The sequence below is a fragment of the Puma concolor genome, chromosome B2 (assembly GCF_028749965.1).
Source record: "Puma concolor isolate L17-30 chromosome B2, mPumCon1.1.hap2, whole genome shotgun sequence".
Taxonomy (NCBI): Eukaryota; Metazoa; Chordata; class Mammalia; order Carnivora; family Felidae; genus Puma; species Puma concolor.
In genome coordinates, this window is record NC_141671.1 from 115,716,861 (window position 1) to 115,743,896 (window position 27,036).

The 27,036-nt window shown below is 36.7% G+C and overlaps 1 protein-coding gene, 1 non-coding gene and 1 pseudogene across 2 annotated transcripts; all 3 read left to right on the forward strand.

Annotated features, from left to right (window-relative positions):
• The first annotated feature begins 1,423 nt into the window (after positions 1-1,423).
• Positions 1,424-10,381, forward strand: CENPW (centromere protein W). The gene is made up of 3 exons (XM_025925393.2): positions 1,424-1,715; positions 7,884-7,997; positions 10,238-10,381. Exons 1-3 carry the CDS (start codon positions 1,590-1,592, stop codon positions 10,262-10,264), a joined length of 267 nt encoding a protein of 88 aa, XP_025781178.1. The 5' UTR covers positions 1,424-1,589; the 3' UTR covers positions 10,265-10,381.
• Positions 10,382-12,952: 2,571 nt separating this feature from the next.
• Positions 12,953-13,059, forward strand: LOC112862943 (U6 spliceosomal RNA). The gene has a single exon (XR_003223804.1). It is a non-coding gene; the product is annotated as a U6 spliceosomal RNA (small nuclear RNA).
• Positions 13,060-16,301: 3,242 nt separating this feature from the next.
• Positions 16,302-16,401, forward strand: LOC112862967 (U6 spliceosomal RNA; annotated as a pseudogene).
• The last annotated feature ends 10,635 nt before the right edge of the window (positions 16,402-27,036 follow it).

Below are 27,036 nucleotides of genomic sequence, written 5' to 3' on the forward strand. Positions count from 1 at the left end.
AAGTCTCTATGGGATGGTTCGGTTTTGTGAGTGAAGCAATGTTATCAACTGAGGGTGAGGATGGGATAGGAGTGAAGGGAGGTTTGAGGAAAAGAATGGGTGAATGAAAAGACTTCAGAAAGAGCAAAAGACTCCCGGAAATACTTAAAACCCACTTGAATGGTCGTGAATTTAAATTAAGACCCAACACAGACCTGTCTTGTGTATTTTAATTAAGCCAATATCAATTCACAGATGCAAGTACAGAATAGATTGAGATTGTAATTTAAACAGGGATGGAGGTTTGTCAGGTGAGTATAAAGGGAAAAAGAATGGCTACAGAGCTAAGGCAAAGTGTAAGGGAATATTATAATAATGCACAATGGACTGTAGGAGGGAGGATAAGGAGAAGAGTAGGGTTTGGAGTCTGGTAGGAATAGAAAGAAAGAGGACTACTAGCCCAGTGTCGTCTAAGAATTGTTGGAGTTGGGATACTGGCATGAATGAGTTGAAAAGATAGATGAGGTTGAAGAGTGAGACAACTGAATTGTGAATATGGAAAGGTATAGTATTTGGTGATGACATGGCCTAATGTATGACTGCGGGTGTGACTGGATGATAGGGTGAAAGATAGCATCATCGGCAGAGAGAAGGCCTTGGAAATGGGAGGCCAGATAGTGGAACGATCAACTGTGTGGATACGGAAATCACAATAATTACTACAGGTATAGTATTAGAGGTAATTACAATGAAAATCACAGTGTTCTCAGTGTGGTCCTCAGACTAGCAGTGCCAACATGGCCTGATTAGTTAGAAATGCAAATTCTCAAGTCCCATCCAGATCTATTGAATCAGAACCCCTGAGAGTGGTGCTTCACTGATGCACAATAAAGTTTAGGGACTAGTGTCCTGTAGCACAGAAGATAAAAAAGTTAATTGGGAGAAATAGCAAGGATTTCAATGAGGTAGCACTTAAACTACACCTGAATTTATTGCAAGGTTAAGTGCAGGGGCCTTAAAATGAAAAGGAGCAGCATTTGTAAAGAAAAGCTAGAGTCATAAAAGACCTCAAGTAAGATCAAATGAAATTATGTAAATGTGTAAATTGTTAGGCATTAATATCAGAAAATCATGTCTTGTTAGGAAAGCATTGTTTCTTCAGGAATCCTGATAAAACATCACAAACATTTATTCATCTACTTCTCAGTCCGCTGGTATTAGGTTCAGTAAGTGTAATTGCCTTGGCATACAATCATTTTCCATAATTTCTCAACACTTCTGTGAAACACAGGAGAAATAGTTCTAAAGCGCTGATATCACACAAAAATCTTAGAACGGAAGCCTGGCCCTTTAATGACATCCCTGGGCCCCCACCGAGGAGGGTGTTTTCTACCCTGGCGCCTCCGGGGGCGGGGCTTGCGCCAAGCCTACGTCACTACCGAGCGCCGGGCGCACTCCTTTGGCGGCGGATTCAAACGTTCGGGCTGGGGTATCGGGCCTGAAGGAGTGTCCCTGCGGCTGGGTGCTTCCTGCTGTCCGTTCGGGTGTGAATTTCAGTGCGGTGCCAGGAGGATCTTGGTAGCGAAGGCGGCTAGTGCCTGAGGGAGAGAATGGCGCCCTCGACCACAGTCTCCCAGAGAAAGAAGATAAAACGGAAGGCTCCCCGGGGCTTTCTTAAGCGCGTCTTCAAGCGACAGAAGCCTCACCTTCGTCTAGAGACAAGTGGCGACTTACTGGTGAGATTCTGTCCCTTTTTTGGGTGGGAGTGGGGCAAGGAAAGGTAAAGGAAATAAACCCCAGGTTTTATTTCGCCACCCCAGCTCTTTCAGGCCTCCGTTTAAGGCGTTTCCAGCAATGACTAGGGCAGGTTTGCTCCGGTTTGGCTGGTCAGTTCGTATGACGCTTAGTTGTCCCTGGGCCCGGTGAAATATAAATATCCGGACCTTTTTTACGGGAGGCTATTAGCCACATCATCTTACGAAAACTAACGTTAATTTCTGCTTTTGGCTTTTACATATCACTTTTCCAGAGCACAGTCTGGTACTGCGCTTAAGTGTACTTGAGAAAGGTATGAAAGATACAGTTAAAAAAAAATCTGGAATTCAGGCTGGGTTATATTTATCTCTTGTAAAGGGTATTACTGACATGGCTTTTAAATGTGTACCTCCGGGGCGCCTGGGTGGCGCAGTCGGTTAAGCGTCCGACTTCAGCCAGGTCACGATCTCGCGGTCCGTGAGTTCGAGCCCCGCGTCGGGCTCTGGGCTGATGGCTCAGAGCCTGGAGCCTGTTTCCGATTCTGTGTCTCCCTCTCTCTCTGCCCCTCCCCCGTTCATGCTCTGTCTCTCTCTGTCCCCAAAAAATAAATAAATGTTAAAAAAAAAAAAAAAATTTAAATGTGTACCTCCTTCCTTGCCTTTCTCCCTTACCCCCATTTTTACTTAGTTAACCAGACATATTTCCCTATTTCCTCTACTTTAGCTTACTTATTAAAGAACACTGATCTAAGTTTACTTGTAAGCAGTGTGCTTTCAACTGTGAATTTATTTTCCTAGACAAATAGAGCACCTCTTAGTTGAGTTTTCAAGGCAAACCAGTAAAACTTGTTTATCTTACTCATAATCCTGCAGCATAATACTCACCATAACCAAAACCACTGTGTAATATTTCTATCTTGAAATAAATTGAGAGTTTTTATGTTGTATGCCTGGAGCATATTGTTTTCTAGCAGAATAAACACTCTTTCCCTAGGTTTAAACCAAAAGAGGCACTTCCTCCCTTTTGTCACGAGCTTTTTGAGTAAAGGAGCCATTGTAAGTGGGCACCTAATTTCCAGGAAGTCAAGGTAAAGAATTGTGGGTAGCCAGGATATATGGCTTGGAGAATGTCTTCAGAATGCGTCATCTATCTGTTCTTAAGCTACCTTGGGTGTTTTCAACTCTTCTCTGTAGCCTTCCCGAATTCACTAACTGCCTTCCCATCTGTTGCCTGCAAGTGCAGCGTTTCTGTATTTGCTAGAGTACTATAGAATTGTCCTCACTTTTCCATTATTTGGTTTCTGAAGCCAAAATAGCTTTTTTTTTTTCTTCTGGGAAAAGTAGCCCTTCTGATATCTCCTGCCCTTCTTTTTTATCCCTTTCGAGACCCTGTAAGAAAAGACAATACAGTTGACCCTTGAATGACCCCTCCCACCCCCCCCAAAGTTGAAAATCCATGTATAACTTTGACTCTGCAAGAACTTAACTACTAATAGTCTCTTGTTGACCAGAGCCTTACTGGTAACATAAAACAGTTGATTAACACATTTTTTGTATATGTATTACATACTGTATGCTTACAATAAAGTAAGATAGAGAAAAGAAAATGTTAAGAAAGTCATAAGAGAAAATGCATTTACAGTACTGTATTAAAAAAAAAAATCTATCTTCGGGGCGCCTGGGTGGCGCAGTCGGTTAAGCGTCCCACCTCAGCCAGGTCACGATCTCGCGGTCCGTGAGTTCGAGCCCCGCGTCAGGCTCTGGGCTGATGGCTCAGAGCCTGGAGCCTGTTTCCGATTCTGTGTCTCCCTCTCTCTCTGCCCCTCCCCCGTTCATGCTCTGTCTCTCTCTGTCCCAAAAATAAATAAATAAATGTTAAAAAAAAAAAAATTAAAAAAAAAAAAAGAAAGAAAAAAAAATCTATCTTTCTCAAGAGTCATCTTATGTATACAATTTTGTTTTTTTTAAAAATTTTTTTTTTTCAACGTTTATTTATTTTTGGGACAGAGAGAGACAGAGCATGAATGGGGGAGGGGCAGAGAGGGAGGGAGACACAGAATCGGAAACAGGCTCCAGGCTCTGAGCCATCAGCCCAGAGCCCGACGCGGGGCTCGAACTCAGGAACCGCGAGATCGTGACCTGGCTGAAGTCGGACGCTTAACCGACTGCGCCACCCAGGCGCCCCTTATGTATACAATTTTGAATGCCCCTCTCCCCCAATGGCAAAATAGCATAATGAGCTGGATTAAATAAAGTGATCTGCAGAACATTTTTAAGAATTTATTCTGGAGTTTTCATTGGTGCTGGGTTTCTAATTGGAGGGGGAGGAAATGTACCTGCTCCAGAATATCTATGAGATTACAAACTGGAGCAGATTATTTGGCAGAAATTTCTCAAGTAGTCAGAGTCCTCCCATATCCCTCCCTGAGCTGCCTGCCTTAAAGTGATCCATGGACAGGTGGGCTCTATTGTGGATTGGGATCCAGGTGCTGTAGGAGACAAGGGAAATGTCACGCAGTTGCAGTGGTAGAGGAAAGGAGGCTTCTGTTGGCATCTGTTCCTAGGTTGTATGCTTGTCTTTGGCTTGTGTTGGTTCTCTGTCACTGTCTTGTATATGCCATCCATCACCTTGGTTTCTTTGCCTATGGTTTTCTGCTTGCTTTTGACACTTTGTAATCTTATCCAGCAAGTGTCCCCCGTCATCCATAAACTTTTCTACAATTATGGTGGTCAGTTTTGATCTGTTTTTTCTGAACTTTGATAGCAGTGATTACAGTTTAGCTATTGAGACTCTGGCACTGTTCTCTAAGTTTCATATGTCAGTTTTGACTCCCAGTGTGGTATGCATCTTCTTGAGAATAAGGAACCATACATATCCTTTTTGTCTCCCATTATCTTTAAAAGAAAACTAATCCACTTTTTTTTTTAAAGTTTTTATTTTTAAATAATCTCTACATTCAACGTGGGGCTCAAATTTACAACCCCAAGATCAAGAGTTGCACACTCCACCAACTGAGCACAGCCAGGAGTCTCAAAACCGATCTACTTTGTATATAGGTTTGTCTTTTGTATATAGTATTGTTGTCTTTTGTAAGGTTGTCTTTTGTATATAGTATTTCTTCTACCTGAAGATGTCCTCACTCTACTTGATAAACTCCCAGTTTCAAAATCTAGTTCAAATGCCAGCCACTTCCTGAGTCCTCCTTAATCTTAGGACCAACTTTATCTTTCTGTATCATCTATGGACAAATGTTTGTCTTTAATTTCGTATAGGTTTGGTTCTCTCCTTGGATGGGGACTTTGAATTGGGAACTTTTTGTATTCCTACTCTTTGGTATAATACTTTGAGTATTATGAGTATACAACTAGTGTTGGGAATGCATGGTAATTAATGTGGGTTGATTATTACTTATAACATTTTACTCATAAAGTCTTTGTGTTATTTCATAGTTCTTCTGCACTGGCTTTTTGTTGTTTTAATTTATGACTTGATTGTATATCCCCATGTCCAGTACTGGTGAGTACATCTATTAATCTGAATAAATTGTTCAGCTTTCTCATGGATTAGTTGTTTTTCAGATTTCTCACTAGTAATGCTGTGCAAATATCTGGATGCTTATGGTTGGTGTAAAATTGAAAAGTGCTATGATGAAGGGAGGAGGAAATCAGGCTGGCCCAGTCTTTTGGCCAATTGACACTGTAAAGGAATGGATATTTCTTTGTAAATTATCTTTTGCTTTATCTTTCAAGCAAACTGACGTTTTTTCCCAAGTAAATTTTTGATAGAATGGTCATTTTGAAGTTTGAGTGCCTTGTGGGATACCTTAAAATTTGTTTTTGTTAGGACCATTTTAATTTAAACCTTAGTGCATTTGAGTGGCACCACTCAGTTAACTGTTTTATGACAGAGGATTAGGTTGCTTTAAAAAAAAATTCTGTGACATTAAAAAAAGTAATATTAATTTGTCTCAGTACCTGTGGCTCATGTTTATAAGGCAGGTCTTTCCACATAGGTTAATAGGGTGAACTAAATCTCAAAGCAGTTTGGGAATTTTTGTTTTTTGCCTTTTCATTTTTTCAAAAGTGAAGTATAGTTGATGCACAACATAGTGATTCAACAAGTGTGTATGCTCTGCTCACCACAGATGTAGCTACCATCTGTCACCATACAACGCTGTTACAATACATTGACTATATTTCTTGAGCTGTACCTTTTATTCCCATGACTTGTTCATTCCAGTGACTTATTCATTCCATAACTGGAAGCCTGTATCTCCTATACTTCTTCACCCATTTTCCAATCCCCCCATTCCCCTTCTCTCTGACACCCATCAGTTCTCCAAAACAGAGTGTGGTTCATTGCAGATTGACTAAAAAATTTTTTTTGCCTAATTTGTGGAGAGATGGACAGATTTAATTGTTGACTACCTTATGTGTGTGTGTGTGTTTGTGTGTGTGTGTAAATGGCTAAGATCACTGAGGATACAATGTTGGGGAAATTAGACATAATTCTTCCCCTTATATAGTACATTGAGGAAGACAGGTGAGAAATTGCTGCATAATGTATGTAGTGTGTACAGTTGTGAGAAGTTCAGGATGCATAACCTTACATATTGGGGGTAGTTGGACTTTTCAGAGAAGTCTACAAACTAGTAGGATGCCGGTAGGCAAGGTTGTATTTGAATACCAAAAGAAGTTCAAAAGACTTACTATAGAACTGTGAGCTGAGAATGGTGAGAGATGAAACTGGAACAGCCTAGTCAAATGGGGTTAGTATTAAGGAATTTATCCTGGGCATATCTGGAAGCTATTATATATTTAGAAGTAGGAAATCTAGATTAACAGGAAATTGTGCCCTATTATGGAATGTTTTTGCTGCAGAAGGAAATGGGCTATCATTAGAAGTTTAAAAAAGAACTGAATGACAGGGCATTACGTAAAGAATCAGAATTGGGTGCTTTATCCTAGAGTTCTTGTGAGAATTAAGACAGCACATCAAAAAAAAGTACCAAAGGACTATCTCTTTCCATAGGTTCTTTATCTTATTAAATTTAAATTCCCAATCTCCTCTATTTTTTCCAAGTATCACTGACACATTCTTAAACGTCTAAAACCAGCTACTAAAGATTTCTGTATAATATTTAAATGTAAAACACCACATTATCTAGTTATTTAATGTTTAGTGAACTGTGGAGGAGTGGTTGTGTGCAGTACACAAGATAGTAAATATTAGATGAGTATTGTTCTACTGCAAAGAGCATATAATATTATATAAATGACCAATATATTAAAGATATTATCTAGCTGTACCTAAATGATTAATATTTATCTGCTTATGTTATCTATTTTAATGTCTTAAAAAGAGCCTTAAAGATTAGTAGTAGTAGATATGATTATTTTGATATGTTGGATGACAAGTAACTTGACCTTTATATATATACTTTTCAGTAAACTTTTAATATTTAAATTATTAACCTTTTAAAAAAATGTTTACTTGTTTTTGAGAGAGAGAGGTAGAGAACAAGTAGGGGAGGGACAGAGAGAGAGGGAGACAGAATCCCAAGCAGGTTCCATGCTGTCAGTGCAGAGCTGGATGTGGGGCTTGAACTCAAGAACCATGAGATCATGAACTAAGCTGAAATAAGAGTTGGACTCTTAACCAATTGAGCTACCCAGGTGCCTCTAACATGTTTTTGAATAGATATTTCAAATTAAATATCTGATTAAAATATCTTAAGCCCTTGGATTATAGCATGAGAGATGATTAGCTTTAAATATAATTGTTGATACCTTTTGATTTTAAATTTTTGGGAAATTCCATTATCAATTCAAATTTATTTGGAACTGGAAGGAAGAATGTTTGCTACTTAATAGAGTCCTATATAAACTTTGTAATTATGCTTTACAATAAATGGTATCATCTCTGGCCTTTGGTCAGCCTTATATAGCCTTGTTTCATGTATTGCAATGACTAAGTCTCTTTTGTGTTGAATTTAAGTTGGACTTATATTAAATTGAATTTTGTGTTAGTGAATTAACTTATACTAGTAAATATTACAACATTAAATTTTGGAATCTTATTTTTAAAAACCATTATTTCAGAGTATCAGTGTTTGAGTTTAAAAGCCCTTTTGAATTTTCTCTTTCAAGGTGCACCTGAATTGTTTACTGTTTGTTCAGCGTTTAGCAGAAGAGTCCAGGATGAGTGCTTTTGAGAATAAGTGTGGAGTCATTAAAAAGGAGCATGTACAGGCTGCAGCAAAGGTAAAATCTGACTTGCTTTACTTGAGCAAGAATTAACTTAAAAAATATCCTCTAGTGTATCCCTTCTGTCTGATTTGGATTCCTTATTCAGCTTTGTTGACTGAGTTGATGCTTGGCTTTTTTTTTTTTTTTTTTTTTTTTGATTATGCTGGCATCCCGGTATAGTTAACAACAGAGTTGGCATGAACCAGGCCCAGAATGCCAACCGGTTATGTCACCACTTCTAGTGGTGTGACACTTGCCTAGGTACATGGCAGCCTAGGCAGCTGCCTACCACAGAGGGATGTTTGGCTTTTTATGTTAATGGGTTTTAATTATGGAGTTAGATTTTCTTTTTTTTTTTTTTTTTAAATTTTTTTTTTTTTCAACGTTTATTTTTGGGACAGAGAGAGACAGAGCATGAACGGGGGAGGGGCAGAGAGAGAGGGAGACACAGAATCGGAAACAGGCTCCAGGCTGTGAGCCATCAGCCCAGAGCCTGACGCGGGGCTCGAACCCAGGGACCGCGAGATCGTGACCTGGATGAAGTAGGATGCTTAACCGACTGCACCACCCAGGCGCCCCAGATTTTCTTTTTCTATATGTTTATATTGTGGATTTCTGATGGAAAGATTCGTGGCCACTGCTTTATCATTACTTAGGGGAAGATAAATGTTTGGCTGCTAATCTGTATGATTTAATAGTAGGCCGTATACAGTTGACAGGGTTTATCACCTCGAAATTTATGAGAACTTCATGATCACTTAAAATTTTCCTAATTATTTGTTTTTCTAACTTTGGCATTCAAATGACTTATGAATCAAATCACTAATATAAACAGAGAGGATTGTGTCTTACTGGCATTTCTATACAATGTAAGAGTATGATGCCTAGGGTAGTTTTTTCCCAAATATATCCCAAGATCACTATTTTCATTTGATGTTAGTAGATGCCCCATCATAAAATGCTTTGGGGGTCAGATAAATTTAGATGACATACTATATCTCTTTGAATAGTCACAATATTTTATATAAAGGTTGTTTCTGTAATGCTACGCAAGAAATTGACAACCATGATTGACTGGGGGATGATGTGGGAGAAAGACTTATTTTTGACAGTCTACCTCTTGGTAGACTTGTTTAATGTTTTTTTATTTTGAAATTATTATAGACTCACAGATGCAAAAATAATAGAGTTCCCATGTACCTTTTATCCAGTTTCCCACAGTGTTATCATCTTTATGTAACTGTATTTATGTAAAGTTATAAAAGCTTATGAGATGCAGCAGTAAAGAAACTTGTTGAACTCTATTTAACTTAGTATTTTAAAGATTTGAGTGTATAATATACTCAGCATTTTGTAAATTTGAGTATGTTGTACTTTCTTTTGTGGTACTAATGTGTAGAACCAGAGAAGTTACTGGCCTGGGATATAGACCTACTTGGTGGCGTCTGTGGAAGCTTAGAAATGTACATGCCCTGATACTTTTTTATGGGCTTTCAATTATCTTATATTCCAATAAGTTTCTAGACTATTAAAGTGAATATAAGTCTTTTTCTACAGGTGAAAAGCAAAGCTTAAGGGCTTGAAGAGTGTATGTGCACATTTAAAATTTATAGTTTGTTTTTATTATAGGTGTACTTACCTATAAGTAGGTAAATTCTTTAAAAAAATTTTTGGATATATTTTGGTCTAATGCTTCCTGTCTTTTACAGCTAGAGATCTAATTTTATTTTCTCATGGGCTATATGTTTTGAAAATTGTCTATCTAATGAGCTTTTTAGCATAAGATGACTAGTCTTGGTCTCTAAATTGATATGATTCCAGCTCAAATGTAAGAAATTTGGTGTTACAGTGGATTTGTATTGCTTTATAGTTGTTAAATGCTTGATTTATAATAGGATTTTCGACTTTTGGAACATTCTTTAACTCCCTGGATTACTAAATTGTCTACAAACCTCAAGTTGGGAGCCATTAATCTGGGTACTTTTGGCTTACGTTTGAAGAAATTGACATTCAGAAGTGACTATAAAACCAAATTTTGAGAATTGCATGTTTCACATTTTTTGAGAGAAGTAGACTATTTTAGGGAAGTCTAGGACCATTATAAGGCAAAAAATTCCCTAATCACCTTCTAAATTGTATTTTACAAATTCAGAATCTTGCATATTATACACATAGGATGATTTAACATTTTGTTGAGGAATTCTGTTTTATTTGCCTTGTGTATAATATGAATCTTCATTTTTTCCCCCTCACAGGTAATTCTAAAGAAGAGCAGAGGTTAGAAGTCAAAGAACCATTTTTGAAAATTATATGATGTATTATTTTAGGTGGTAACAGATCTTGAAAGCACTTTTTATATATCAGCTAAATTGTATATTAAAATATTGGCTAGTTGTGGACTGTGTGTATTTGTATATTTTTTACTGATATTGGGATATTTCTAACACCTAGGACTGTATAACTTTTTTTTTTTTTTTTTTTTTGAGGAATCATTTCATTCACTTTAAGTGGCCTCATTTTACTTCCACTTTATTGGTATTGCAAATGTTTTACGTAACAAAAATAACATTTTACTATATAAAGTAGTTTGAAGAGATGTGATTTTAGAATTAAATTTATATGGATTTAGATTTTGTTACAATTAACTATGGAATCAATTTCATTTCTAAAGACAATGTGCAGTGAATTTCAGTACATTTTAACACTGGTTTTTAACTTTTTAATGCCTTCATATAAGCAATGCAATTTTTACTTTACACTATTAATGACATTTCTCAACTGAAAATATCAGTGAGGTGTTTTCAAAACCTGTCTCTCTTCCTGAGCCAAAAAAATAACAGAGCAAACTTATTTTCTTTAAGTAGATTTAATAGATAGGTGTTTTATTTCCTCTAAGGAATCTGTTAGAAGTTCTTGTGTATCACCTGATAGTTATTTTTAACTTTTTATTTTGGAATAATTATAGATTGCAATATGAAGTTGCAAAGATAGTACAGAGAGGTCCCCATGTACTCTACATCCAGGTTTTTGCCAATGGTTATATCTTAAATATTGAAGTATGACAATCAAAACCAGGAATTTGATATTAGCATAGTGTGGGTGTGATTCTGTACCATTTTATCATATGTAGATTTGTGTAACTGCTGCTGCAGTCAAGATACAGAACTGTTTCATTACCAGAAAGTTCTCCTTCATGCTATCCTTTTTTTTTTTCATTTAAAAGTTTTTTTTTAATGTTTAACTTTTTGAGAGACAGAGACAGAGTGCAAGCAGGGGAGGGCCAGAGAGAGAGGGAGACACAGAATCCAAAGCAGGCTCTAGGCTCTGAGCCATCAGCACAGAGCTTGACGCGGGGCTTGAACTCACAAAAGTGAGATCATGACCTGAGCCGCAGTCACAGATGCTCAACCGACTGAGCCACCCAGGCACCCCCATGATGTCCTTTTATACTTACGCCTAGCCTTCTATGGACACTCCTCCCCTCCAGTCCCTAAGCCCTGACAGTCACCAATCTCTTCTCTGTTTCTATAATTTTGTCATTTTGATGGAATCATACAGGCTATGACTTTTGGGTATTTATTTATTTTTTTCACTCAGCATGACTTCCTTGAGATCCATTCAAGTTGCTGCATATATCAGTTCATTTTTGTTACTTAGTCGTATTCTATGGTATTTATGTACCACAGTTTGTGCAGCTATTCACCCATTGTAGAGCATTTTGATTATTTCCAGGTTTTGGCTATTACAAGTAAAGCTGCTATGAACCAATGTGTACAAGTTTTTATACAGATAGAAGTTTTCATTTCTTTGGGATAAATGCCCAGGAGTGTGATTGCTAGGTTGAATGGTACGTTTGTTTATTTTTAAAAAAAGAAATGGCCAAACTATTTTCCAGAATGGCTGTACCATTTTATATTCTCATCAGTTTATGAGAGGTCCAGTTTCTTCACATTCTCATAAATATTTGTATTGTTATTTTTTATTTTAAGTTGTTTTGATGAGAGTGTGTCTCATGGTTTTTTCCATTTCCCTAATGGCTAATGATATTGCACATATTTTCATATGTTTCTTTCTCATCCATTTTTTTTCTTTGGTAAAATGTTTCTTCATTTCTTTTGGCTACTTTCTACTTGGATTTTTTTTTCAACGTTGAATTCTGAGAGAACTTTTGTTTTTGTAGGTATGGGTCATTTGTCAGATATGTGGTTTGCAATATTTTCTGTTGCTTTTTACCCTCTTAACAGGGTCTTTTATAGATCAACAGCTTTTTTTTTTTTTTTTTTTTTTTTTAATGTTTATCCATTTATTTGGAGAGTTTGAACCGGGGAGGGGCAGAGAGAGAAGGAGAGAGAGAATCCCAAGCAGGCTCTTTGTGGAATAAACCTAGCAGAGCCCAATGCTGGGCTTATTCTCACGGACCTGTGAGATCATGACCTGAGCTGAAATCAAGAGTCAAATTCTTAACTGACTGAGCCACCCAGGTGCCCTAACAGTTTTTGATTTTGATGAATTCCAACTTAATTGGGTTCCCCTCACCCTCTCACCCTCTGCCTTTTCATGGTATTGGTGTAATGTTGAAGGAGTCTTTCCCAAGACCTTGGTCCTAAAGATTTTCTCCTATATTTTTTTTTTTTTACAAGTTTTATAGTTTATGTTTTAATTTCTGATGTATTTTGAGTTAATTTTTGTATGAGGTGTGAGGTTTAGGTCAAGATTTAATTTTTTGTCTGTAGATATTATTTCAGCACCATTATTTTGAAAATACTGTATTTCCTCCATTCTTTTGCAGTTTTGTCACAGATCTGTTGGCCATACTTGTGTGGGCTGGTCCTGAATTCTCTATTCCATTAATTTGTCTCAGTTGTTCCACCAATAACACATAGTCTTTATTACTGTGGCCATATAATCAGTCTTGAAATCATCTGGAGTGACTGCTCTCACATGATTTTTGGTCAGAATTGTTTTGGCTCATGCTCACTTTGGCAGCACACATACTAAAATTGGAACGATACAGAGAAGATTAGCATGGCCACTGCACAGGGGTGACATGCAGATTCGTGAAGCTGTCCGTGTTTTTAAATGGCTATCTGAAATAAAGACTTGAATGCTTGTTGAAACTGGTAAAAAAAAAAAAAAAATTTTTTTTTGGCTCTTCTGTTCCTTTGCCTTTCCATATAAATTTTAGAATGATTTTGTTTGTATCTACAAAAAAAAAAAAAAAAAAATCTTGCCAGAATTTTGATAGGAATTGGATTAAACCTGTGAATCAGTCTGGGGAAGACTTGGCATCTTAACTATGTTAAATGTTCCAACCCATTGATATGGTATGGAAAGTCTCTATGTTTATTTACATCTTTGATTTCTTCATCATTGTCTTGTAGATTTCACTTTTTTATCATTTTCTTTGTGTTTAGAGAACTTCCTTTTGTCATTCTTTTAGGGTAGGTCTCTGGTGACAAATTTTCTTTGAATGTCTTTTTTTTCAATTTTTTAAAATATTTTATTTTTGGGAGAGAGAGAGAGAGAGAGAGAATGAGTGGAAAGGGGCAGAGAGAGAGGGGGACACAGAATCTGAAGCAGGCTCCCGGCTCCAGGCTCTGAGCTGCCAGCACAGAACCCAACACAGGGCTGGAACTCACAAACCAGGAGATCATGACTTGAGCCAAAGTCAGACTCTTAACTGACTGAGCCACCCAGGCACCCCCCTGTTTGAATGTCTTAGGATGTGATTTTCCCATCATTCTTGAAGCATATTTTCACTGGATAGAGAATTCTGGTTTGACTGTTCTTTTGTACTTGAAAAATACTGTATCATTTCCTTTTGGCTTATATACTCTTTGATGAAAAAAATCTGTAATTAATGCTTTGTATCTTTGGCTACTTTTAAGAGTTTTCTTGTCATATTTTAGAAGTTTGATACCATGTGCTTTGGCATGGATGCCTTTGCATATATCCTATCTGGAGGTTACTCTGGGAATGTTTTTCTGCCAAATTTGGGAAATTTTCAGCCATTATGTTTTTGAATACTTTTTAGCCCCATCTTATTTTGTGGGTGTCTAATGACACAAATGTAAGATTTTTCTTAAGTTCCATAAATTCCTGAGGCCTTTTCTTGGGAAGGGGGGAATGTCTGTTTCCCTGTTCAGATTGGGTAATTTCTATGTTCTGTCTTCAAATTCACTGCTTATTTCTTCTGTTTCCCCATTCTACTGTTGACTCATTGAGGGTTTTTTTGGTTATTAAACTTTATAGTTCTCAAAGTGTCACTTGTTTCTTCTTTATCTTATATATCTTTCCTGAGACTTCATATTTTTTTTTTCATTTAAGTATGTTTGTAATTATTCAAGAATTTTTATGATGGCTGCTTTGAAATTCTTGTTTGATAATTCTAACATCTGTGCCATCTTGGTGTTGACATTTGTTTTCTATCATTCAGTTTGTGATCTGTTGATTCTTGGTATTCTGTGTGCTTTTTTAATTGAAACTTGGACATTTGGGGTATTATGTTACAAGACTGGATCTTATTTAAAACAGGACTTTTTTGGCACCCTTCTGGTGGATAAAACCTGATACTGCCTTGTTACTGCTGGTGGAAGTAAAAGTCCAGGTTCTTCACTTAGCCACTGTTGATAGCCCATGATGGTGAAGGAAGGAGCTGTCTGTTGTTATTGCTGGGTAGAGGTGGGAGTTTAGGCTCCCCACTGGGTCTTTGCTGATACCATCCTGATTGGGAGGGGGAGAGGTATTTTATTATTGCTATTCACTTGTATTCCTCTGGTGGGACGGTAGCCGTGTTACCCTTGAGCAGTGATGAAAAGTTCCAACTTTACTAGTCTCTGATACCACCCAATGGGGAAGGGATAGAGTTTTTTTTTTCCTACAGCATGAGAACGAAATACCAGACTTCTGGTCTTCGCTGACTGTGAGGGTGTGCTTCCATGATGAGTGGTAAGGGTCCTGCCTCTCCAGTAGGTTTCTGATACCTCACCAACAAGGAGAGGATGGGGTTCCTTGTTAGTGCTAGTTGTAGATGACATTTTGGGCTCAAGATGAACTGAAATTACTAGCTTCTCACTTGGTCTTCTCTGACATCACCCTGGTAGCAGGGTTTGGAATGCTACATTATATTCTGGCAAGAGTAGAAGTCTAGGCTGTCTACTTGACTGTTGCTGAAGGGAGTGAGAAATGGAGGCTACAGTTTTTATCTGTTGTATTTGGCTGGAATAGATTGGTTATTGTCTTCAATTTTTGTCTTGCTTGGATACCCATTTTCTTGTCTTTTGGTTAGAGAGAGTAGCTTTTTAGAGGGCTTTTCAGTTTTCCCTCTTTTGTTTGTGCTTATTGGTGTTTTCTGAGTTGCCAGCTTCTCTAATATCCAGTCTAGGGTAGAAATGGGAAAAAGAAAACCCAGTGTACTCATCACTGCATTATTATTATTTTTTTTTTTGTCCCAAGTTTCTAGCTAGTCTGGTGTTTTCTTTATATTTTTCAGAGTCTCCTTATATATGGATGAGGTGTGTACAGCCATCCTAGTGGCCTAATCCTCTGTGTAATTTATTTAATTTCTTTAGAGAAAAATCCCTTCCACACTTCCTCCCTCCCCCCACCCCCCCGGGATAAACTTCGGGGAATGGACTGTCCCACATACAGATCACCAGTTAAATCATTTTGTTATTGCCCTTAAGTCTCTTCCTCCATTGTACATGGCTGTCTGCACTCAGGAGAGGCCCAAGTTCTGCCTCAGCAGGTCAGCTGCTTCTGCTGCAGCATCTTTTATTGTTACCTGTAACTTCTTAGGTTCTGCCTCAGCACTCTTTGCATGTAGAAGTTTCCTGAACTTTTGAATGTCTGTATCTTATCTCTTCAATTTTGGTTTATACCTTTTTATATTTTCTTATTTTAATGGAGTCTAAGGAGGGAAAGATTGTGTGTGTGTGTGGTCGGTCTTGAACAGAAAGCCTTGTGAATTCTTAGTTCAACATAAATAAAATTTAATAAGTTAATACTTCTAAAGCATTAATGTGCCAAGGTTTCAACATATTATTTGCAATATAAATACACATTATTAACATAAAACTATGTTAAATATGAGGATAAATTATAGATCAATATTAAGATTTTTCATAAGAATGTATAAAATTGAAAAAACATGCAACTAGAATAATTCATGCTGAAGAGTTCTGTAAATGTATGTAATATCAAAATCTCATTTGTCACTTGTCTTTAAGAGCTAGATTAGGGAATATTGGATCCAGGACAACTAGAACTAATGTATTTGGAGTTAATATTTAAGATTTTTTAAAAATGAGGTTTTCCCTTGTGCTTGCTTTGGCAGCACCTGTATTGGAATAATACAGAGAAGATTAGCATGGCCCTACTCAAGGGTGACATGCAAATTCATGAAGCATTCATATTTTAAAACAATGAGATTTTCTCATCTTTTCTGTTTCTTATATGATGACAGATGAGCATAATATTGCAGTTAGGCCCACTATCACTTCCTGAGAAGACTTTCAAATAGTCTGGACTTATTCTTACAGTGTCTATATTAGGTTTCTATATACAAATTTTCTACCTCACCCCAACTTTTAAGTCATGAAAACTTCTAGGAGAGTGGGCTAAGATTAAACTTCTCCAATTGAAGGGCAAAATAGGATTCTAATCGAGTATTTGGAGAGGCCTGGAGGTGTTTGCTCCATCGTTACAGACCATGATATTGCTAACCTGCAGGAAAATACAAGACCAAAAGAGGTATGTGCTTGCGTGCTGTGCACACAACCTGGGGAGTAGGATGGGATGAAGGGAATTGGTAGAGGTAAGAGTGAGTAGAGGCGCGTGAGTGTCATGTGGGTTTGGCACCTCTTCTGGGAGGTTTTTTGTTATAGGTAGAAATTTTACTATCTTGGTAACAATTATAACTCCCAACATTTCATGAGAGTTAGAGACTGAAGTAAGCCAGAAGCAAGACATAATGAAGATAGAAGAATAGGAGAAATTCATTGGTTTGTCTTCTGTGTCTTATATTTATATGCCACCCATCCCTCACACCTGAATAAGAAAAGATGAAGATAATCTAGAATATAAGAACTCCCTGAAAAACTCTTTAATATTTTCTTTAGTGTCTTAGTAATAAATTCTTTGTTTTTGTCTGTGAAAAAAATTTCAACTTTAAATTTGAAACATATTTTCATTAGATCTAGAATTCTAGATTAGCTGTTATAGCACTTTAAAAATTATTCGATATTTTCAGGCTTCCATCATTTTGTTTTGTTTTGAGAAATTCAGAAGACTTAATATGTCTTTCTTTCTTTCTGTTAGCAAAGGGTTTCCTTTCTGGTTTTCAGCAATGTTACTGTGATTACTTTCCCTAGGTTTGTTTTCTTTGTTCATTTGCTTTCCTTTTTATTTTGCTTGATGTTTCTGAAAATACGTGGTGTCTTTCATCAGTTTTGGAAGATTCTTAGTCATTATCTTTTCTGATATTGGTTCTGTCCATTTTCTTTTTCCTCTTCTGGGATTCCAATTATGTCTTATTAGACTTCTGACTATGCCACTTGTCTCTCTTAGACTCCTGTGTTTTTTACATTAATTTTTTTTCTCTGTCCTTGAGTTTGGATATTTCTGTTCACTTGTCCCAGGTTTACTAATTTTGTCTTCTCTATTTCATCTGCTCACACACACATCAGATGAGGTCTATATTACAGACCTTTTTTCTCTCTTAAATGCATTTGGTTCATCTATTGAAACTTTTAATATTTTTTATCCATTCTTTCCTCTGTTGTCTTGGACATGTTAATTATATATATACTACATAGTATATATATAGAAGTTTATTTTACTCAGAGAGGGAGAGAGAGAGGCAGTGGGGGAGGAGCAGAGAGGACAGGATCCCAAGCAGACTCCTCACTGACAGCAGTGAGCCTGATGAGGGACTTGTACTCACAAACTGTGAGATCATGACCTGAGCCAGAGTCAGATGCTTCACTGACTGAGCTGAGCCATCCAGGCTCCCCGACATATTAATTGTATTTTAAGGTAATTGTCAGTGAATTCCAATATTTGGGTTATCTGAATTTTTTTCCTCTTGTTCTCTTTGTTTTTTCTCTTGGGTTTTGTTCATGTAGTTTTCTTTTGGCATGCCTAATAAATTTGGCCCAAATGCTGGATATTTAGTTTGAAAAAATAAGTTATTCTCCACAGAAGGGTCATTCTCTCCTGCACCGTGCAGACAGTGATGGCTGATCACCTTAATCTAATCAGTGACTATGCTAATCCATGGCTGTGTTGTTGTTCAGAAGAGATTCGGTCACCTCTTGTTTGCCCGTGGCCTTCCAGGTATTTTTTTTTTTTTTAATTTTTTTTAACGTTTATTTATTTTTGAGACAGAGAGAGACACAGCATGAACGGGGGAGGGGCAGAGAGAGAGGGAGACACAGAATCGGAAGCAAGCTCCAGGCTCTGAGCCATCAGCCCAGAGCCCGACGCGGGGCTCGAACTCGCGGACCGCGAGATCGTGACCTGAGCTGAAGTCGGGCGCTTAACCGACTGAGCCACCCAGGCGCCCCCCTTCCAGGTATTTTTACTGGGAACTTGATATGTTTTTTAGTAGCTCCTCTTCTTGCATGTACTGAATGCTAAGACTTTGACATGTCAGAATGCCAAAAACTCTGCTTTACTTTTCAGAGTCTTTTCCACATAGGCACCAGAATTCTATAAATGCTCTGAAGGAAAAACTGACCTTCTGATTAAAGGTTCTAGGTCTCCATCAAAAGCTCTGCTATTGCAGCCTGGAGTCTTAGCCTGCTTTCTTTGCTAGAGTTGGCAGATGGCTATAGGGTAAAATTGGCTGCAAATACTAGCTCACTTTTCTTAATGTTCTCCCTCCTGCAGTCTTAGTCCTTCTATTTCTTCTGAGCAGATCTTATTTGTCTTCATATAAATGGCTTTTGTATTTTATCTAGTGGTTTTTTGTTCTCAGAAGGAACACTGGTGGGCCATAAACTTAAGTGAGTGTGACCACCTGTCCCAGTTTGCCAAGCTGTTCCAGTTCAGCACTGTAGATCGCCAATCCCAGGAAACTCTTCATCCACAGGCACACTGACACAGTTGGTCATTGTAATTATAAGCCATCCAGAAACGGTAGTTAGTAAATTTAAATTAATATGAAACTAATATGTAGGAAGGTATTTTTAACAAAACTCATGTGAGAAAGACTACTTTCCATACTGAGGTTGTATGTTAAATTACTTAGCTCATAATTGTTAAGCCAATATTTTCATGAGTAAGAGTGCTTAAGGAAATGCAAATATCTATTGTTTAGAAATTTTAAAAGACTGTCTAATCATTATTTTGTTAATTGTTCTAAGAAAGTTGGCAAAATCATCGGTTTGTCTTTGAAATCATTTTAAGTGTACAAATTCTGACTTTCATTTATCTCTTTTTAAAATGCATTTTTTGGCTCTAAGATGTTTTTGATCAGATACTTTTGTGTCTAAGTAAAAATTCATGCTGGCTGGTCTATCCTGTGTGAAGGCAGTGAACTCAGTGCTCTGTGGCTTCATAGCTAATATGCACCATAGAAAAGTGAGGCAGAGGAACACGGCTCTTGGATGACAAAGCTTTATTCATTAAGCTCAAGAAATTCTTTCATTTGTAGATACTGTATCTTGTTTATATTTTATCATATTTAAAGTTTGAAACAAAAAAAAATAAAATTTGTCCAGTAAAAAATGCTACAAGAGCAGATGTTTTTATTAATGGAGATACAATTTTTAAAAGGCTAGATTCAATATTTTGTATGTGATTTGGGAAATACTTGCCTTGTGATAGTGTCATGCTGTCTTAAATTGTATTTCAGTTTATATTTTTAATTGTCATTTTATATTCATTTCTGATTTTGCCAAGTAGAATATAAGGTCTTCTAGGGCAAGAGCTTCTCATTATTTGATTCCTCAAAGCCGATGTACAGATTTTTATTTAATTTCCAAGAGGACTGGATTTTCAATGAGCAGTTACTTATGGCCAGATAATGCATCTTTATATATATCATGACCTTACCGAACTCCAAAAATAATCCAAAAGAAAGAACATTGCCACGTTTTAAGAAATCTAGATGATCATCTGGATTCTGCCATTAACTACACTTAAGCAAAGTAGTTTCAGTTTCTCTCTCTGTAAAATTAAGGATTTGAAGACAATAGTTTCTGACATTCCTTCTAACTCTTCAAAAATAAAAATAAAAAAAATAGACTGGTTTCTGAGAGAGCTAATATGGAGAATGTTCTATTTGGACGTATCAGAGCCTTAACCCATGTTGTCTGAAGTCCATGAACTGCTGTGATTATAGCATTTCTGAGCTCCCTAATATCTTTTATTTTGTTTCCATAAAAGACCATAAAAGTTATTGATAACTTTTCTTAGATCTGTTGCATTTAGTTGTTTTTTCTTATGTTCTCTTCATTTCTATTTTTTCCCCTGATTTTCTTTAGTATTGTGCTGAAAACAAGCTTTTCAGAGTTAAGATTCACACTCTTCTTCATTTATCTAAAGCTACATATAATAAGGAGAGGAAACTGTTAGAAGATAGATGTTGTTTCAAAGGTATATCTTGGTGAAATTGGGATAGTTTTGGCCTGCATACTTAAATTTTATTTTAAAAATCCTTCTAGTTAACATAGAAATGTATTTTAGGGGCGCCTGGGAGGCTCAGTTGGTTGAGGACGGACTTCCGCTCAGGTCATGATCTCACGGTTTGTGAGTTCTAGCCCCGCGTCGGGCTCTGTGCTGACAGCTTAGAGCCTGGAGCCTGGTTCAAGTTCTGTGTCTCCCTCTCTCTCTGCCCCTCCCCAGCTAATGCTCTGTCTCTTTCTGTCTCAGAAACAAACATAAAAAAAATTTTTTTTTTAAAGAAATGTATTTTAAAAGAAAAATGGCTTATGTCTGTTAAGTCTCAACTTGAGGATTCTTTGTGGACGCATAGGCACTGAGATCTCTTTCTTTAATGAACAGCAGCACTGCCTAAAGACAGTATACGGCCAAATGGAGAGTATCTGGTATTTGATTGTTGAGTTCATATCAACTAGACCAGCCAGGGAAGTGATTATGTTCATGGTGGAGGGATTTCGTCAGCTGACCACCATTATATAATGGGGTGGAATAACCAGAGACCATAAACTAACTGGTGGTTCAGGTACTATATTTGCCTTGCACAGAAGTTTTGTTTGACACACATAGTTTTTTTTTTTTTTTTTTTTTTTTTAAATTTTTTTTTCAACGTTTATTTATTTTTGGGACAGAGAGAGACAGAGCATGAACGGGGGAGGAGCAGAGAGAGAGGGAGACACAGAATCGGAAACAGGCTCCAGGCTCTGAGCCATCAGCCCAGAGCCTGATGCGGGGCTCGAACTCACGGACCGCGAGATCATGACCTGGCTGAAGTCGGACGCTTAACCGACTGCGCCACCCAGGCGCCCCTGTTTTTTTTTAATTGAATTAGTAATATTTAAAAATTAAATTTCACATGCAAATTAAACTTCTGGCTTTTTTTTTTCTTTGAAAAATTGTGCAGTATGACAATAATACATCCACAGTCAGTAGGACCTAAATAGTAGCTTCTCTTAGATGACAACATTCTTTCGTTTGTTCACCCCAGTTAATCAGGCCTTTACTTATTTATGTTAACTACTGCACCTCTGTAAACATTTGAGTTTACAACGCATTTGAAAACTTAAAAATTGGTATTTTTCTTGACCTCCCTGGCCAATTTTAGTGGCATGACCTAGCTGTGACTCAGTTGTGTTCTCTTCCTCAGCATGATATTTTCCAACATATCGTCAAGTTTCTGGTAGCAATTAGCTTGTACCATTGGCTCCAAAGCTTGTTCTAAGTCCAATAGTAGCAGCCAGATCCTTAAAGAATCTGGCCTCTGGCAACAGATTAGGGCAAAGTGTTTGAACTCATCCAAATATATCTCTCATCAACCTTGTCTCACCCATCCAAAAGTAACTCAAGTTTAAGATTTCTTGTATCTATGCAAATTGGATTAAAATTCATGTCTAATTTGTAATTTCTCAAGGGAGTTTCTTGATACACAGATAATAAACAGATAATACACAGATACTAGTGTTGATTTGCTTTTCTATATTCATCACTAAAAAGAACGTTCTCAAATTGTACTTATTTTAATAATGTCTCTTTCCTTTATGATGCTGTACCAGGAACTGTAATAGTACACAGTTATTTGTCTTGCATTCAATCCATTGCATACTGACCCCCAAGTATTTGACAGGTATGGTGAAAATCCATTCTATATGTAGTTCTGTGGTGCTTCCTAGAGTCACCTGGTACTAAATCTGAGATCTAGAATTCTAGATGGTAGCCGTGCAAAATGTACTACTATTGTGGTGACTGCATCAATTGGGCACTCAGTTACACATTTGATGAATGGATGAGTAATGGAAGTCACTTAAAATTGACCACTTAGCCTAGTCTTTGCTGTGTCACATTCAAAGGAATAGATATCTGTTTGCAAAGGTTTTGAAGAATAATGCAGATGGTAACTCTAGTCTTTCTTGAAGGCACAGCGCAGGGTTTTCTAAGCATTTCACTCAGAAAGCTTCTAAAGTTTTTCTTCAGATTTTCTTTTTCTTATTTATGAAATTGGCTAAAATTTCTGCTGCTTTCACTGTCCAGAGTAGTGTCACTACCATTTTTTTTTTTTCTTTCAGTGTTTAATAGCTCTTCTTTTCCTGGGTGGAGCTTTTAGGCATCCTAATTCTTATGACCACATTGACCCCTCTATGTTTGGAGCTGTTCTTACCCTTCATTGATTCTAAATTTAATTTTTCTATCAAGGTTGCTTCTCTCTTCAAAATCTGCTCTTGTGAATGGGTGAATAAAATTGTTTATTTTTTTTAAATATTTATTTATTTTTGAGAAAGGGAGAGCAAGCAGGCAAGGAGCAGAAAGAGAGGGAGACAGAATCCCAAGCAGGCTCCACGTTAAAATTATTCACTTTTTTATATGTCAAAGAAAACTTGAATGAAGGAAATTTGTTTCTTGTTCCCCTCCATATATTTTTCACCCACCCAACCAGGTTGGAGAAGCTTGAAGGAGGAGAAGTATTGAAATAGTATGGGATATATAAATTTAATGCCTAGACAAATCATGACTGAATAAAAACAGGTCAGAAGACAACCCATCTGCATTATGGTGAAGGTATTTAGTCCTTACTAAAAGCCTGTAAAATAGATGTTATTTAAAATTATTCTCGTAGGGGCGTCTCGGTGGCGCAGTCGGTTAAGCGTCCAACTTCAGCCAGGTCACGATCTCGCGGTCTGGGAGTTCGAGCCCCGCGTCGGGCTCTGGGCTGATGGCTCAGAGCCTGGAGCCTGTTTCCGATTCTGTGTCTCCCTCTCTCTCTGCCCCTCCCCCATTCATGCTCTGTCTCTCTCTGTCCCCCAAAAAATAAATAAACGTTGAAAAAAAAAATTAAAAAAAAATAATAAAATCATTCTCGTAAATCACAAATCAGAAAACATTCAGAGAGAAGTGACTTGATGCTTATAATCATGCTCAAAATTGCCTGTGGTGGGCAATTTTCATGTAAACAAAAAGACTGAAGGAAAAGGTCTCAGTGAGTCTAAGACCTGGTTGTGAAGTGACTGGAATTTTTATATTTCTTAATTTTCAAGTAGAACCACAGACTATTGGGGATGGTAGCATTATAATGAACTCCAATTGACTGGCCTAATTGTACTTTAAATACTATAAACTTAGGGGCTAGAGATGATTAAAATGGAATAGTGACCTAATTGTACATTTTCAGAAATTTATATGAGTTGGGGTTAAACCACACTAGGATACCACAGTGTGAAGAAAAATAATGTTAACCTGTGTTTAAAAATAAGTGTTTATGATGAACAGATATTCTAAAGCTACCATTTAGGGATTTTAATAACTAGTAAAGCAGGAAAAAAAATCCCTGTTTTCTCCTTCACTCTGATCCACAAAACATTAAATGAAAATGAGTATTTTTATGTTTTGTGGCCATATGAGTTTTTCCCCCTCATATTTTGTGAGTGATGAAATTCCTTAATTGTGAAGTCCAGATTTCTGATTAAGCAGTTTGTCCTTAGTGGGCTTTTAAATCAAATTTTATCTCCAGGCCTTGAGAGTTAAGGCTGCCAAGACTTAAATAAGGAAAACATTCATTTTGATTCCTAATAACATTAAATTTTAAGACTTTGCAGTTGTAAAGCAAATACTAAAAATTCAAATTTGAAAATAAAGTTGGGATTGAGTGTGCTATTTTAATCTTTACTATGCAGGGAAAAACAATGCAGTCTAATTAATATATAGTATAGTTACATTTGATTTGTATTATAAGATGAAATCAAAGACCTGAAAATAATTTTTTCTCTTATAAAGTTTTATTCTATAGTTGTTTTCAAAAAGTTCACTCTTTATATTATGAAGCCTGTGATATAAAAAGAATACATATCTTTCAGTAATTTCTTTGCATGAATAGTTTGGCTAATGAAATGATGCCAATTTTCAAGACTATACAAGATTTTTAATTATTTTAGAAAACTTACTGAAGTTTTAGTTATGTTAAACTGTTAAAGTATCTATTTTCAAAATTGTCATATAGTATTTATTACACCGATAAATATCATGTACTTATAAGTACAATATACTTAGCTACAAATCCCAGTATAGAGCAATTGGGGGATCAAAGGGGTAGGTTGGTGAGACAATCAGATCAGTAAGTTGATTAAATGCTCCTAACCCTGTAATTTTGTGCAGAGTACCCTCTGCTATGAAAATTAGATGTTCTTAGATTTTTGTAACTAGACTGCTTAGGTTTTCCAGAAGGAAAGAACATAGCTAATTGTAATAAACTCTTAACTTATTTTCAGTGATATATGTACATTTTTGGTCAGTTTAGATTTTAAGTGCATTAAATTAAGTATTATGCCTATGTAGGTTATTTTTGAAATCGAATAACTTTGAGTGTCATCTTATGAATAGTTTCTGAATTTGTAAATGTATACCATGTACTCAAATAATCATGTTGGGCATGTTCATTTATTTTAGTACTTGCTGTGTGCTAAGCACTCAAGTAGAATGAAAGAGAAACAATATCCCTGCATTCAAGAATACCCTATAACTATCTATATGAGGGTTTTTACTATAGAGTTTGCTTAAATATTTGCTTTTTTTTTTTTTTTTTTTTTTTTTTGTAAACCAAGGTCATAGTAATCACAGAGGTAATGTAAAGGATTTGAATCAGAAAAACTTCCTGAGAGTTTTTTTGTTTTTGTTTTAATTTTTGTTTTTTTTTGGTAGGGGACACCAAATTCAGACTTGGTGGAAAAGGATAATGGAAGGTTGAAAGTTGGCGGAAAACACGTAGAGAATGGTATGGACAAGGAGGAAGAAATAAACCATAACATGAGCTCATGATTAGAGTGCAGGGGCATGTATGTTGAGATTGAAGAGATTGTTTGAAAGACTTCCAAATCGTGGGAGAAGTGAACCATCAGGAATTTAGAGTCAGAGCAGGGGACAGGAGGTAGTGAGGTTCTTTGTGTGGGGTTATAAGTAAAGAAAAGAAATGTTGTGGTTTTTTTTTTAAGATTATTTTAGTGACCATGAGTGGGTTAAGAGAAAATAGATACAGTGAAACTACTTTGAAAGCTGTTGCAGTGTTCAAATATGAAGTAATTACATACAATTTTCACAGTTTTGAAATAAACAGGAGATACTAGATCCGAGAGAACTAACGAAAGGAAAATTAATTATATAAAATCTCTAGTGTCTAAGTCATTTCAACTTTTAGTTTTAATTAGGAGTAGATACTGATGATTTAAACCATGATCTAGAGAACTTTGGGGGAAGTTAAGATACAGGTTATGGAAATCCCAAATGCAACAGCTTAGGCAAAAAGGGGAAGTGGCAGTTTAGGACTCCTGCAGTGGCTTAAATGTTTCATCAGGGTCTTGGATTGTATCTTTTAATCTTTGGGGTGAAGGCCTTTCTTTATGTATATCTTCATAGTTTCAAAATAGCTGCTGCATCTCCATATATCACCTTTGTGTTCCATACTAGAGGAACAAAGAAGAAACAGAAAGGGTGGAACTTTTATCAGCAGAGAAGCTTTTCATCCTATTTACTTGAAACTTGTCCTACAACACCACACATAGTTAACTTTGTTTTCCTTTGGGTGAGAATGTGTAAGATCTACTTTCAGCAACTTTCAAGTATATAATACTGTATTATTAACCATAGTCATTAATAACCATATTATTAACCATAGTCATAAGCTGTACATTAGATCTTTAGAACTTATTTTTTTTTTTTTTTTTTTTTTTTAAGAAAGAATGTGCATGAGCAGGGGAGAGGGCCAGAGAAAGAAAGACATACAGAATCTTCAGCAGGGTCCACCTCCACTCTCAGCATGTAGCCTGATGCAGGGCTCGATCCCACAACCCTGGGATCATGACCTGAGCCAAAATCAAGAGTTGGATGCTCAACCGACTGAGCAACCAAGCTACTCCAGAACTTATTCTTATAACTGAAAATTTGTACTCTTGATCTGCATCACCCTATTTCCCCCTCCCCTCAGCATTCCCCAGTAGCCACCATTATATTTCTGTTTCTATTAATTGGGTTGGCTTTTTTTCCTTTTCCTTTTTTTTTTTTTTTTTTAAGATTCCACACGTAACTGACACCATACAGTATTTGTGGTGTACACATATACATTTTCTTTATCCATTCATCCATTGAAGGACATTTAGGTTGATTCTGTACTTTGGCCATTGTGAATAATGTTGCAATGAGCATGTGTGTGCAGATATCTGTTTGAGATACTGATTTCAGTTCCTTTCAGATATATACTTAGTGGGAATGCTGGATCCTTATATGGTAGTTCAATTTTCATTTTTTGGAGGGTCCTTAATGGTTGAATCAATTTATGTTTCCACCAACAGTATATAAAGGTTCCCTTTTATCCACATCTTCCCCAACATTTGTTATTTCTTGTCATGTTGAT